The 15,367-nt window shown below is 36.5% G+C and overlaps 1 protein-coding gene across 1 annotated transcript in view; it reads right to left on the bottom strand.

The window, feature by feature from the left end:
• LOC142349780 (E3 ubiquitin-protein ligase UBR3-like) overlaps window positions 1–15,367 on the bottom strand; it is a 161,360-nt gene that overhangs the window by 18,063 nt on the left and 127,930 nt on the right. Inside the window, exons 23-28 of the mRNA XM_075401549.1 lie at window positions 13,208–13,265; window positions 13,060–13,142; window positions 10,983–11,275; window positions 6,817–7,113; window positions 6,130–6,347; window positions 1,110–1,292 (exon numbers count right to left, since the gene is read on the bottom strand). Of these exons, the coding sequence (XP_075257664.1) occupies window positions 1,110–1,292; window positions 6,130–6,347; window positions 6,817–7,113; window positions 10,983–11,275; window positions 13,060–13,142; window positions 13,208–13,265 (1,132 nt within the window). The remainder of the gene's footprint in view (window positions 1–1,109; window positions 1,293–6,129; window positions 6,348–6,816; window positions 7,114–10,982; window positions 11,276–13,059; window positions 13,143–13,207; window positions 13,266–15,367) is intronic.

Raw genomic sequence — 15,367 nt, 5'->3', positions numbered from 1 at the left:
ATAAAGTCAGGGAAAACTGTACCATAAATATTAAGGAAAACATTTTCTATGGAAAACTGTACTTAGATTTGGAGTTAAATGTCGCAGATGACTGCTAGGAAAATCAAAAAGAAAGACGATGAGTAGCTGATATTAAAGTTTTTTTTAGTGTTGTCTTATTGCGATTAATTTAGAAGATTTGAGCAGGAAACACAAACCAACTACCGTCGGACGAATTGCTTTTCAACGACTTGCGAGGTACACAATTTATACGGTGGCATAGTCTAGAGAAAGTTTTATGATACAAAAACTTGACTAAGGAGGGTCTCGGATAACAGTCCGTGACATTAATCTCTACTCTACAGGGGATTAAATAAATTCCTATGGAAAACTGTACCATAATTATTAAGAAAAATATCTACTATGGAAAACTTCGATCCGATTGAGTTTAATGTCGCAGATAACTGCTAGGAAAACTAATAAGAAGTAGAGACGATGAGAAGCTGCTATTAAATAGTTTTTTTAAAGTGTTTCACGGTAGCATTAAAAAAACTGTTCAGGATGAATTAAGGTCCTGCTCAGTTAGCTAGCTGTCTTTTTAGTTCAATAAGGTTGATTCGGCAATTTTAGGGCATTGCTTCTGAAAAATACGGATAAAATTAGTTTAAAATGGCTGATTTGGCGCTAATTTTGATGGAAAAAATAGTATTTTTCAAATCTGTCAGAGCGTTGAAGAAAGAGCCAGGCCAAATGGAGAAAGAACCAGCAACGCCATCTTCAAAAAATGAAACTAACACCTTCATAGCGAGTGACGAATTATAGCAAAATATAACAAAATTTGAGCGAAATTTAACAAAGTGAACAAAAATATTGAAAATAAGCCGATGTTCACAGAATAATAGATCTCGATAATACCTTGAAAACGACTCAACTCAAAAAAAAATTCTTCAATTTAAATACTCTGCTCTCAATGGATTGTTTAATGATCTAACTCATCTTTCTATTTAAAATATTGGTTGGCAAAGATTGACTGAACAAAAACCCTGTTGAGCACATTGTTCCTCACACACTTAAGTAAGTAGGTGCAAACGAAAAAGAATGAGCGATGTGAAGGTATACGCAAGTTTTACCTAAGCTCCTTATCCTCTTCACCGTGAGAGTCCAAATGAAGACATCCCCAGATGGCAGCCAGGTGGTTGAACAGAATGAGCACCTGTGACGTAGTCAGCATCAGCACCACTCCCACCCCGTTCCCACAACAGTACGCATGCGCACACGCCTCATTCCAGTAACCAACATCTTCGCCGAAACCCCTACAGAGAAAAATTCAGAACTGCAAAACGAGCAGCTAACTCGCCCTATACTACAAGCCACATTTGCATTTAGAATATTTTACAAAACGGAGCTGGAGCAACTGCAATCGCGGATGAAAAATTCTTAGCAATTATTCTATGTGAATAAGGACCGATGTGAATTCAAATGATGAATCAATTATCTTCAAATACCTTCCAACAGAAACAAACCCCGCATATTAAAGGAAAATAGCCGACATTGATTCCCATAACAACGATTGGGATCGAAAGAACAGAAAATCAATGATTATTGTACAAAAACATGTTGAAAGTGCGAACTATTTTGATTGGATTTCGTAGTTATGCATACTCCTGTTTCTTGATGAGAGGATGCACGAGCTAGTATCAATGCCAAAACGCATTAGAGATGTTAACTAAGACTAATAAGAACAAAGTTCAAATAGCGGTCATATAAAATTGGACTTCAGGAGAGCATACCGTTTCTATTTTGGTTTCCGTTTTTCGATACTGATTCTGTTCTCTTTATATTGCTTTGCTGAGCAACTGCTGTTGAAAACCTCTGAGCAGAAACAGCGAAATGAGGTTAAAGCGCACCAACGGCGTAAAAAACATAACAGGACAAGTCCTGACACAATTAAAGAAATTTTATTGACTGAACAAAAAAGACAAGACCTATGAATGGATTGGAGCAACCATTCTGAAGAAATCAAATCAGAAAATGAAAAAAAATTTAAATCGTAAAAATGTCAAAATGCCGCGTGTGAAAAACAGCCCACTAGCAAGAAAGCGAAATTCTGTTCGAACACCATTTTCTCACTCTGCTTGGAAATTGCAAAAAATCGCACGCCGCAAAACCAATTTTGCTTCAAAAATCAAGAAAATGTGTTAACAGGTCTTTAAAAAAGAGCACCCTAATACAATTCAACTTCTTTGAAATGAAAAGGAAATAAGGAAATAGGAGCGCTAAAATAGCTGGCTGATAACCTGAGGGCGGCTATTAATTATCTATAAAAAGGACGCTCTACCAAGACTCCTCTTCGCGTAGTGTGAACTAGGAGTCAAATAATCGGCAGCTGAAATGACGCGCTTACTAAAAATAACATAACCAATTAACATCGGCCGAACTGCTCTCAAGCGACCGGTTGCCTTCGTCGGCAGCTAGCCACGGTTTAGTGACGCTAGCTTTAGCTTAATTGAAGGCGCGTGAGGTGAGCGCAGCGGGGGGGGGGCGTGGTGCAAGGGTGGGGGCAACGGTGGGAGGGAGATCTTTAGCTGCACGGGTCGCTTAAGGCCTGAACGATGTGCAGGGGTGGGGATTGGGGGCTGCTGTGGGGGCGTGGGTAGGATTGTGGGATCAATTTCTCAGAACCGCTCTTCACACAAGCATAAGTCCCCAAAACAGTTTCTGCGAATCGTATACTTGGAGACCAGTGATCTGAAAGGCTCCAAGAGAACTCAATGACCACTGGGCGCTACCTCTTTATCCCATTTATGATAACGAAAACTCAAATGGGTCAGACGACAGATCGGTCAAGCAAAAAAATGCATAAAAAGACCAACCGAATTATTATAATTGCTACAATATTCGTTTAATAGCAATTAACAAACAATTTCCTAAAAAAGTTTGTTACTTACTTGTGATAAAACATTTCTTCTAAAAATCAGCGTTAATGAGGGTAATAGATGATGACAGCACGCCACATACCAGCAGCTGAAGCGCGGCATCAATAAAAGAGTTAAGGAAGGAGAGAGAGAGAGAGAGAGTGTGTGTGTGAGAGAAAACGTGAACAAGGAAGAGAAGGAACAAAACCTCATCCGACAAAGAGTGAGGGAGAGCCAGCAACTTCTAGTTTTCTAGCGTTGTTAGTAATTGAATCATAGAAAAAAAACGGAAAAGTGCAAAATTTAAAATAGTTTCCAGATTTTGCAGTGACAAAAAGTTTAAAACCATTTTTGTCTCTGAAGTTTTGGCATGTAACCAATCTGCAAGACTTAAAGGTTTCGTTGGCCAGTAATGATCGTTAAACTCAGAAAAGGAGAAAAATATTATAAAATGGAAAATTTAACAAAACCTTGCTAAAATTTGTGCTACATCTTCAGAAACATTTAATTGTCTCTAAGAGACTATTCAGTATCCTAATTCCAAGCCTGAAATAGTTTCACTGGCTCACAAACATCCATAAACATGGCACATGATACTTTTCCAAAAATGTGAAAAAAAAATAAATTTAATTAAAAAATTGCTATAACTCCTTATAACTCCTAAGTCATTAAAGTACTGAGAACCACTCCATGGTTTCTAGAAGCCATGCAGCAGCTTATTATCAAACCTGGAAGGTGGTCCCTGCGTCCCTGATGCCGGAAAAAAAAACAAAATTCAAAATAATCAAACAACTTGAGATATATTTGTTTTAAAAAAATGCTTAAACTCGTGATAATAAAATCTTACAAAAAACACTCCATTACATCTAGATACTATGCAGTAACCTATTATCAAACTCTAGAGGACGTTCCTTGGCTTTTGAGGATGGAGAAACCTAAGAAATGGAAAAAACTTTCAAAAAAATTTCAAAGTTTTATCAATTTCAAAGTTTTCAAAAATGCAGTAGTTTTATTACCAAACCCTAGAGGAAGTTCCGTGACATCTAGGGCTGACAAAAACTCAAAAAATGACAAAAATTGTAGAAAAAACCTTAAAATTGTGAAGAATAGAAAAAAATTGCGTGTTTTTGAGGAAGTTCCGTGACATCTAGGGCTGACAAAAACTCAAAAAATGACAAAAAAATGTAAAACATACCCGGCAGATTGCCGGAAAATAGCCGCCGTTGATTCCAATAAGCATGATTGGGATTGAAATAACAGAAGATATTGAAAAAAAAGATTTTTGGACAAAAACATTTTTTTAAGTCCGATTTATTTTGATGGCATTTCGTAGTTGAACATACTTCTGTTTCTTAGAGAGAGGCTACATGGGCTACTATCAATAACAATAAGCATTAGAGAGAGGTAACTAATACTTATAGGACCGACGTTCAAATAGCTGGCATCTAAAATTGGGCTTTATGGGTTTATCCCGTTTCTATTTCTGACTTCAATTTTTCACACTGACTCTGTTCATTTTGAATTGCTTTGCTGAGCAACTGATGTTCAAAATCACTTTTAGCAGAATGAGAGAAGAAAGAAACTAGCCTAGAGAAGTCAAAAAGATTTCACGCAAAATGTTGAAAAGGCGGCAAAATGAGGTAAAGCGAAACATTTTTTTATTCGACGAAGTAAAAAAAAATAGGAGCGCTATAATAGCCGGCTGAGAAGATGAGGGCGGCTATTAAAAAAAACATTAAAATTGTGAAAAATAGAAAAAAATTGCGTGTTTTTGTTTGGAGTACCAAAACATCTAGCTCTTAAAATGGTCATAAAAAGTACTTATGTTTTGCAAAAGACCTTTATCAACTTTAACCAGCCTCAATTTTAGACTGGTCCAACGACAAATGACGGGAAAAACACGCAAAATTGTTACATTTGGGCTCAAAAACTCCTAAAAATGACCTTTTAACCTTAAACTACGGCCTTCCAAGTAGCTTCACCAGACTAAGCACTTGAAGGACTACTAAACGCGGGTAATGTCCTCTAATAAAACTCAATGCCCACTGGGCATGACCTGTTTATCCGGTTTTTAAGGACGAAAAGTCAAATGGTTCACAAAACTCGGTCAAGCAAAAAAATCGCATAGAAAAGACCAACAGGACTAATATAGTTGGTGCAAACTTCGTTTGAGAGCAATTAAAACCCAATTTAGGCGCCCTTTTAATTTGACTGTCAGTAGTAGTACACTGCCGCCAACTGAGTGCAGCTGCCTGAAATCCTGAACGAGAGATGAGTTTAGAACATAACTAGCAGATCACCAGAGACTATAACTGCGATAACTTTGTAAACCTATAGTCTTGAAATACCAATTGTTGATGCCTTGATCTTAGAATTCGTCCTTATATAACCTTTAGATAGATATCTTCATTAGACCATAAATCCTGAAGTTCAAGTCAATTTGAGAGAGTGAGGAAAATTCTTCTGAGAGCAAGTCATGAGTGGCCACTTTTTCTCACACGCATGAACGAAAGAATTAATCTAATAAGCGTGAAAATTGACCACACACAAAGGGCGGTCTAAAAAATAAACAAATAAACAAAAGAATAATAAACAAAACCTGACAACCATGACGTTAGATGGTCGTAAAAATCGTGACTAAATGAACCGAAAAATAACCGCCGACGATTCTCATTTATCCATTCTCTATTTTTGATTTCGTTTCTCGAAACTTACTCTGTTCAGTTTAGATCACTTTGCTGAGGAACAATTGATTAACAGCATTTTGTGCAAAATGATGAAGAGTGAAACTAGCCCAGTAAAAAATAACGCCGCAATACTAGCCTGCTCAGACTAAGATCAGCAACTAAAAATCAAGAGAAGGCCAACAACCGCTCCGCAACCGCGCCGCTATCTCAGCTATTAAATTTGGAAAATTGGGAATCCGAGGGTGAAAGTCATGAAAAATTGTTTGGACCAAAAAGCGAAGAATCGCTCAACAGGACTCAAATCGTTTGAGAGCAACGAATCTTCGGAGCGATAGAAAACGTAACAACTTCGGGCGAAATGTCGCAACAACATGTGACCGTTGGGTTTCGTCAGTAGCTAGCTGTGGCCTAGGGAGGCTAGCTAAATCTTAACTGAGAGAGAGAGAGGAGGAAACAGAAAAGAGGATTGCACCAATGGGGGTTCTAAAGATGGGTCGAGCATGCAGGTTTAGGGTTGGAATGAGGTGGAGGTGTCGAGTGTGAAATACCTTGAGGGTGCAGTTCTCGTTCGTTTCCTACAACAGCGTTCCTGCACGCAGATGAGATCGGCACAGATCAAACAGACGGATAAGTTGACGGGAGTAAGGTTGCACGAGTTACACTTGCGCTTCCTGTACATTCGGTAGAGTGTATCGTAGTCATCTGGAAGCGTGATCAATTTGGGCGATCTGAAGGTTGATTTTAGAGTCATCCACGATACGAGATCCTGTAATTTACATACTGATTTTTTATAGGACAAACAATCGAAACATATGAAAACTTTTATCATTATAACCTTAGCAACCTTCTTATCTGTGCAACTATTTTACTTTTACTCGATATAGATTGACCATTTCTAATTAAAAATTGCAATCATTACTATTCAGGCCCCTTGAAAAGCTATCCCAATGCTTAGATTTCTAAAACAGGCATTATATTAACAGGTTTATAGAACAAATTTTACACGGAGGAAAGAAAACGATTCCAAATCTGGACAGCGGTTCAATCGACTACATCAAATGATGGGATTCATCTCACTAATCTGTTCTGTTAAGACATACTGACATCTCAACAATCTCCTAATATCTTATATTAGGGTATGATAGCTGCCGGTGTCTTTTGAAATTTAAGGAAGTAAAACAGTAAAGCAGGTTTCAATCCATGTCTCAATTTTTAGCAAAAGTGATCTAACTAACTTTACACTCATCTAATCGCAGCCCCCTAGTCTGTTTCTTCGCCTTCTCTGTCAATAAGGAGAAAATATTAGTGACAACTTCATTTGCGTCCCCGAACGACAAATCCAGTAAATTCTTCTCGTTAATATTAAATTGTGCCAAGAGGTTCTCTTTGTCTGTAGCAGATCGATCGTTGCCCCCCGGAATGAACCTGTTAAGAAGCTTGCTTTTGAGCAGAAGTGACAGCTGTAAAAATTGCTCCGTTTGTTCCTGTAAGTACGACTCAAGACTCTTCTCTGACCAAATCACTGCCGATATCTAAAACAAAATATATACAGAAAACTGTTGAACGAATTACGAAAGGGGAGGGGTCAGCTTTGGTCATAGCTAGCTCAAACTTAGGGAGGAGAGCTGCACACTGCAAGAGGGTTGGAGCGCAGATAACTGGGGGCGGGGTGCTCCAAACTTGAAATTCTCCTTCATCAGCAACTTCGGTGAACGGTACTTTTAGAGTCAATAAAACCTGAAACATCTCCATGGAGACTTAGTGCTCTCGATCTTTACCCACTTGTCCGGTTTATCAACACGAAAAGTCCAACCCCTTTTTTCTCATAATAAAGAACACACTGTCCAAGGTTAACAGTTAAATTTTCTCGGCTTAGTCGTGATTGCACTGTCACTAAATTTAGTAAAAACAGGTTGGAGGAGGCAGGAGGCGCACGCGTCTGTTCAGAGGAAGAGGGACTGTTAATGGGTAAAAATTTCTCAAAATGAAATCTTTACGTTTCCATATTACCAAAGGTTACTAAGTACTGTACATTAGAATCAAGTTAAGTATTCTGTGTTAACGCCTTAATTTCGAAAAAGTCAGAAGACACATACAACTACAAAAATGGCTTCAAAATTCGTTCATAAGCAATTCAGAGTCAACAGCTGACAAAACCCCCCGAGTAAGGTATAACAAAACAATGCCACATCACCACGATTTTGCCCTATCTTTAGATACTTGTGCATCGAATGGTTCTAATCGTCAGAACTAACAAGCTGTTTGCTATTTGTTACAGTCCAAGAATTGCATTGTATCGGTGCTGCGTCTTTTTTTGTAAGATGGTTGTTTTACACAATTTTCATGGCGTTCATCTTTCAAAACGGGATAAATAGGTAAGGCCCAGTGGTCATAAAGTTTCGTTAGAGGCCCATAGTGGGCTTTCGTAGTCCTTCGAGTGCTTGGAGTGGTGCAGCTGCTAGGAGTGCCTTATATCAAGGTTCAAAGGTCATTTATAGGAGTTTTAGAACCAGCAAGCAGCCATTTTTCACGTTTTTAGTTGTCATTTTTCGAGTTTTTTTTTGTTTGATTAGTTTTAACACGCAAAATGAAACTAATTTTCACAAATTTTTTCAAGTTTATTTTGTCATTTTTTAACTTTCTGGACTCTCAAGGGTTTGATAATAAGTTTTCGTTGACAATGGAACCCCCTCAAGGGTTTGATAATAAGTTTTCGTTGACAATGGAGTGGTTTTCAACAGTTTAATGTCACGAATTTTAGCAATTTTACGATAAAATTTGAAATTTTTTCAACTATTTTGCAAATATACCTCCTTTTAGTCACTTTTTCTTGATTCAGTGCTCAAAGAACCTCCGCTGGGTTTTCCTAAACTGTCACTGCATTGTTGTTAGGGGAAATGGAAAGGTAAAAATTTATTAGTATCGAAAAATTTGCAATTTTTTTCAAATTCTTCTGAAAAATTTTTATCTAGCTCCTAGTTTATTGATATTTATGAGCCAATGCAACCATTCATGGCTTGAAAATGGGTTACTGTATAGCCCCTAGAGATAAAGAAATTGTTCAGATGAAACTAAAAAATAGCAACATTTTATTAAATTTTGCAAGTAATTCAAATTTTTTGAAATTTGAGTCATTTTTTAAGTTTATCAGTCGTTAGGGGCCAATGAAAATTTTTTAAGGTCTAGCAGATAGGTTACTGGAGAGATTCCAGAGAAAAAAGTTTTTGATTTAATATTGCGAAATGAAGGAACTTTCCAATTTTCAAATATTTTTCAGTATGTGTCATACTCATCGATTTTCGATATTTTTATAGGCTAATAAAACTCTTTCAAGGTTGGTGCTTGGGTTATTGGGTATATTTAATTGGATGAAAATTGGCCCAGGGTAAATGCCTCAAGAGTTTTAGCAATAATTATATTTTGTTTAATTTGTTTCATTTTTGTTTCAACTTCGTTCAATTCTTTGGATTGTATATCAGGACTGCTATGTTTTTTTGTAAGATGTCTTTTTTCATGACTTAGAGCTTTCAAAATGTTATAAACAGGTGAAGCTCAGCGGGCATAAAGTTTCGTTAGAGGCCCTTCGCTGCGTTTAGTAGTCCATCAAGTGCTAGGAGTGGTGAAGCTGTAGAGAAGGCCTTAATTCAAGGTAAAAAGGTCATTTTCAGGAGTTTTGAGCCCAAAATTTGACTTTTGTCATTTTCAGATTTTTTGTTGGACCAGTCCAAAATTGAGGTTTGTAAAAGTTGATAAAGGTCTCTTGCAAGACGCTATTACTTTTTATGATCATTTCGTAATCCATAGGTTTTGGTACTCCAAACATAGCACGAAAATTTACTAATTTTTACAATTTTTAAGTTTTTGAAAATTTCTTGTCTTTGAGTTTTTAGCCCCACCTGCCGAAGAATCTCCTATAGGTTTCGATAATAGCGTACTGCATAGTTTCTAACTGTCATAGAATGGTTTTAAGTATTTTAACATCAGTTTAGCAACTTTTTTACAATAAAACGTGCAGTTTAATGAGATTTTTGTTCAAAATTTGTTTTTTTTAGTTCATTAGCCCCAGGGGACAGGTAAACTCTTTTAGAGTTTAATGGTACGTTACTGCATGGTTGGTGCAACTTTTGCGAAAAAGTTTTAAACTTTTTTCAATTGCTCATGAAAATAATTATGTTCCGACTTTTTCGATCTTTATGGTCCAGTGAAAATTTTCCTTGGCTTGAACATTTCTAGACAATTTCTGAAGACAATAAAATGTTCTGAAGACATTAATATTATAAATTTTAGCAATATTAATAAAATTTCAATTTTTCAAATTTTTTGAAAATTTTTGCCATTTTCTGAGTTTATCGATTTTCCAGGGCCAAGTAAAGTCTTGCTGATGGGTTTCTAGACAGATTGGAGAGGCAGGCATCAAAAATGCTTTTGAATATAATAATTTTGCAAAAAAAGAAACTTGGAAACTTTCAAATGCTCTGAAAATTATCATGTTCCCACATTTTCTATCTTTATGGTCCAGTAAAAATTTTCCTTGGCTTGAAATTTACTGCATGATTTCTGAAAACAATAAAATGTTTTGAAGATACCAATATTATAAATTTTAGTAAAATTTTAATAAAATTTGAACTTTTCAAATTTTTTTGGAATTTTTTTGCTATTTTCTGAGTTTATCGACCTTCAGGGGCCAATTAAATTTTTAAAAATCTTGCTGATGGGTTCCTAGACAGATTGGAGAGGTAGGCATCAAAAATGGCTTTTGAATAGAAATTTTGCAAAAATTAGAAGCTTCAAAAAAATTTTGCAAAATTTAACAATTTTCGGTTTTTTCATATTTTTGTATCTTTACTTTTTCCATCTTTAGTGGCTAATTAACCCCTTTCAAGACTTTTGCATAGGTTAATGAGTATTTTTAAGTGGATGGATTTTGACCTTTAAGGTAAAAGCCTCAAGATTTATAGCAATGATTTCATTTTTTATTTTGTTTGGTTGTTTTATTTCCTCCAATTTTGGGACTGTTTACCTTTTTAGCTGCCAATGACAATCGATACGCTGGTCAGACGCAGTAGTTCTTAACTTTCTCATTCAATTCTTCGATTGTATTTCAGGAATTGTCCTGCTGTTTTTTCATTCGCAAGCCTTCGTAATTTATCACAATACGCATGTTCGAAAAGCTTCCCATCAATCAAGGGTTCTTCAGTTATGCGAATGATCTCAAACTTTAACACTAAAATTGAACAAAAAATAGTCGACAACCGAGACGGTAACATGTCCAGGTATGGGATAAACGGCTTTCCACGCCACGCACAAATCACTTCTATATAGCCCCTCATTTCATCACACCAAATTTAGAAGTCAGATAGCAGCAATTAATAGCCGTCAACACGCCTAAGATGAGACTTACAGCACAGTTAGCAGATGACGTTGAAGGTTGTAAGAAGGCCAGCTGATCACAACTCTCATTATACGCTGGTGAAGGGTTCGGGATAAATACTTGATCGAATAGACTCATGACTAGAGGAATGCTGCTCAACACTGTTTCCCCAAAACATTGAGACCCGTTGGGTTGTTTCTTATTCGGAGCTGAGGTCCTCCAGGCTTTTCGCTCATCTTCTGATAATTGCCACGTCCAAAAGAGCAGCTGTTTCACAATTTCGCGCTTCAATATCGATAGAACCAGAGAATCAAGCACCACTTCTAAAACGAGAAAAGAATAAATTGCCCATATTTGCTATCCCCATTGTTTAATTCACACAATGTCGCTTTTTCAATTAGAAACATAGCCGGAAAACTGCCGGATAATAGCTGCCATTATCGTGCTTGAACATCGGGATTGAAACAAAAAAAGATATCAAATAGACAGAATTTGCTCCTAAGTGTCAAAAAGTGATCTCAGTTAGATTCTTAAAATAATTAGTAATTCAGCATCTAAACTGAAGGTTATTAAACATCGGGATTGTAACAGAAAAAAAAGAAGAGATAAAATTGACAGAATTTGCTTCTAAGTGTCAAAAGCGTTCTAATTTGATGTACACTTTGTTAGATTCAAAAAACCAGCTAATTCAGCATCCAAACTAAGGCAATTAAGGTCGAGACTAAACCAACTTTCAATCGCCCTAATGAACTTTGATAAACTAATGCACTATGTGAAATTCATGATCGGGCTTCATCCCGTTTCTTTTAATGTTCCTCTTTCGACCGTAACGGTCTTCACTACATTGCTTAATTCAACGAGTGAAGGAATAAAATCCATTTCGTTGACACAGTGAGTGAGGTAAGTCAGGAGTCAACCGTCAAACTCGTGACTTATGTAAAACAAAAACCGTCATCGAAACAAATTATTCAAAAAAAAACAATTGTAAAAAACAACACGTTATTTAATTCATGACACTAAGAGTAAAGAATACAACAAACTTATTGATATCAACAACAGACGACGCAACAAGGGCAAAAACTGAGAAAGTTAGCAAAAATCAGAACCTATTACTTAAATCCTTAATAACAGCATAGTATACACCTTATAGAAGTCATAATACAACCCATAGTAGTTCCCCGTGAAAGCATCTAAATAGGTAAAAGCTATAACTAAAAAGTGAAAACCAAAAATTGACGGCCATTACGCCGCACTAGGAGGCCAATGAAACTCGTTTTTGAAACTAATTGACACGACCACAAGAAGAGCTACAAAAACTGGCAACACTCATAAATCGAACAACATTGTTTTGAAAAATGTAAAAAAAAAGTTTCAAAAAACCACTGCTATGAGCGCAAGTTATTAGTTAGACTCATTTATGCCTCAATAGCGACCCACAAGACTATTGTAATTTTCAACAAAGAGAGGCAAAAATTTGCCAATGACTTTTTGGGAACAATTCAAGTCGAATTCCTAGGAAGCATAAGCTAGGAAATGAAACGGCTAACTTTATTATTTAAGCCTCCAACTAATGATGGATGTGACAAAGGTACAAAAAATACACGCAAAATTAAAGAATTCGTTAAAGTTTTTTGAAAACAAGTAGTGTTAACATCAGGAAAGCACCAACAACGAAATTGCAATTATTTATGCCTAATTAGCAAACGCAGACAAGTGCAAACGCTTAAAAAAAAACTGAAAATTTGTTCGAGTACCATTTTCTCCCACCACCTTTAAGGTTATTTGAAACAAATACGATGCAAACATAGTCTCCTTTTGCTCCCTTTACTATGCAAGCCTGATTAATATCACCACTCTAGTTGGAGATTCTCATTAATACCAAAAAGTTGAAAACTTCGTAAAAAAGTAGATTTTAAAAACAGCGCACCATTACAATCCACATATTTTGGATTGTCAAAAAGAGAGCTCCCAAAAGATAGCAGTTGAGAGGCTGTTGGCGGTTATTAAAAATTCTAACATTCAACATTTTTCAGTTCAAGAGTAGATGTAAGAACAAAATCGATCATACCAAAAATCACTGATTTGGTTGAATTGAAGAAAAACAAACCCAAATTGTTTGCAAAATCTGTTAGAACCAGCTGGGCCAGAAGTTCCAGGAAGGAATCGCCGAAAAGATTGCTGACGGAAGGGCTAAAAAAGAGATACGTTAGAGACAAACTATTTGAAATAAAAAATACGAATCAAGGGAAATTTACGTGTCATCCTGGGCGCTGGTTGAGAGATAGAACCTTCGAATATTGAGGCAGAGGTTATCTGAAACAAAAAAATATATTTAAGTTAAATTTCCTTGTAGTGCTCTTTCAACTGGCACATTACTTTTTGATCAAATTGCGATACTTTTCTTAATCTGCTCGCGAGAGTTTATTATTAGGCCAAATCCCAAAGAAAATAACTTTAAAAGCAATAGAAACCATTTATGAATGACAGTTATTGAAAAATTAGATTCACAAGTTTTTAGGCTGCTACTCAAACTTTGGCGTTTCAAGGAGAGAAGCAACATGAGAAGTAACGAAATCTATTTATCAATTAATTATTTATAATATTTTTAAATTATTTGTATATTTTCAACCGATCATTATCATTTTAAACATTGAACATAGCAGATGAAATGCTTTCAAAAATATTCGCTTTAAACCCTAAACAAAATATTATTGTGTGGCAGATTAGAAACTCTTTTACAATACGATCGGGACAAATCTCAACAGAGCAGTTCTCAGTTTAAGATATTCGAATGGAAGATTTGATGACAAAAAAGTGATAATCAACATAACAAAGTTGTTTAAAACAAAAATGAGAACACCTATTATAGAAGATCCCAGGTAGATTGCCAGCTTGATAATTGCCAAGATTGATTCATGTAACCTACACTGGGATAAAAAGTTTTGGACTCAATTGACAGCCTTTCTTGTCGCACCGAAACAAAATTAGCAACCATTCCCAGATAGAGCAGTTGCTTTTATAAATGAAAAACAAATACCCGCGCTGTGAAAAAATCACAAATAAATATCAAAAATCGTGTAATTTCTTTTGGATTTAGTAGTTACTCTGAATTCAGCTTCTGAAAGAGAATAAACAATTGGTGACGGAAAAATATTTTAAAAAGATGACTCGAGACATACTCCTCAAGTTGTCGACAATTCTTCGTTGTTCTGAGAGGAAAGTTGTATTGAATATCAGTTTTGCAAAGCTCAAATAGAAGCACTTTTCAGGAGCAACCTTGACTACAATTTTCCTTGATATGAAAATTCAAAAAATCTCACTTCGATACAATTAATTATGGATCTCCCAATTAGTTTGGTCGTGCGGCAAAGATCTTATCATCGGAAGGAATAGCACCCGATAACAGAAAAACCCTCATTGAACTCAAAAACCTGCATCCAGAGGAAAAGGAAATTCTTGAGGCGATGGGAGACTATAGCTGCGAAGCTTTTCAATTCGATGAATCAAAGGTCCTTTTGCAGCTCCAGTCTTTTTCGAATTTCACAGCAGCGGGGCCGTCCAAAATGCATCTTCTCCACGCAATCAATTCTTCCGATCAATCCAAGCGGGCAATGATCTCCCTAACCAAATTAGTGAACTTGGCCAGCAGGGGCCAGCTCGCAAGCTTCGTGGCTCCAGCTTTTTGTAGTGCTACAATAACAGCATTGAAAAAAAAAGAAAACCGGCATTAGACCTATTGCTGTGAGTGAAGTTATTCGGCGCCTTATTGCCAAGTATATTGCAAAAGAAGCAGCCATCGAGGCGGTTGTGTTGTTTGGTACAAAGCAGTGTGGAGTTGCTGTCAGGGGAGGTGCCGAGAGCATAGTGCATGCCACAAAATAACATTCGAAAGAATGAAGAGAACAAAAATTGGGGGCATACTCAAAATTGATTTCAGAAACGCATTTAATTCAGTGAAGCGCAGTCATCTCCTCGGCGCAACAAAAGTTTGATGCCAAGTATAATGTCAATTGCATCCTTTTGTTAGTCGAAGCATAGTGATTTGTTCTTCAATAGCTCAATTGTTGACAGTTAGTCAGGAGTGCAACAAGGTAATCCACTGGGTCCACTTTTGTTTTCACTGGCCATCTGGCCACTCATTGACGAAATCGAAAGCAAATTACCAAACCTCTCGCAACACTGCTGGTATCTCGATGACGGAATTATTCCAGGAACCGAGATCGAACTTTGTGAAGCGTTAAAAATTCTCTCAGAATCAGGAGAATAATTTGGTTTAGAACTCAGAAAGGATTAGTGCGAGCTATGGTCAATCGAAGGCATGACGGAAGTTGACAGTTTGATCAAGAGAAAGTATTTTGATGGAATTTAAATTTTAGAAGCTGCTATAGGAGCTGATGCATTTGTTTCCTCTTGTT

Source organism: Convolutriloba macropyga, chromosome 11 (assembly GCF_964194025.1).
Source record: "Convolutriloba macropyga chromosome 11, txConMacr16.3, whole genome shotgun sequence".
NCBI lineage: Eukaryota > Metazoa > Xenacoelomorpha > Acoela > Convolutidae > Convolutriloba > Convolutriloba macropyga.
This window is presented reverse-complemented; position numbering and strand designations above follow the sequence as displayed.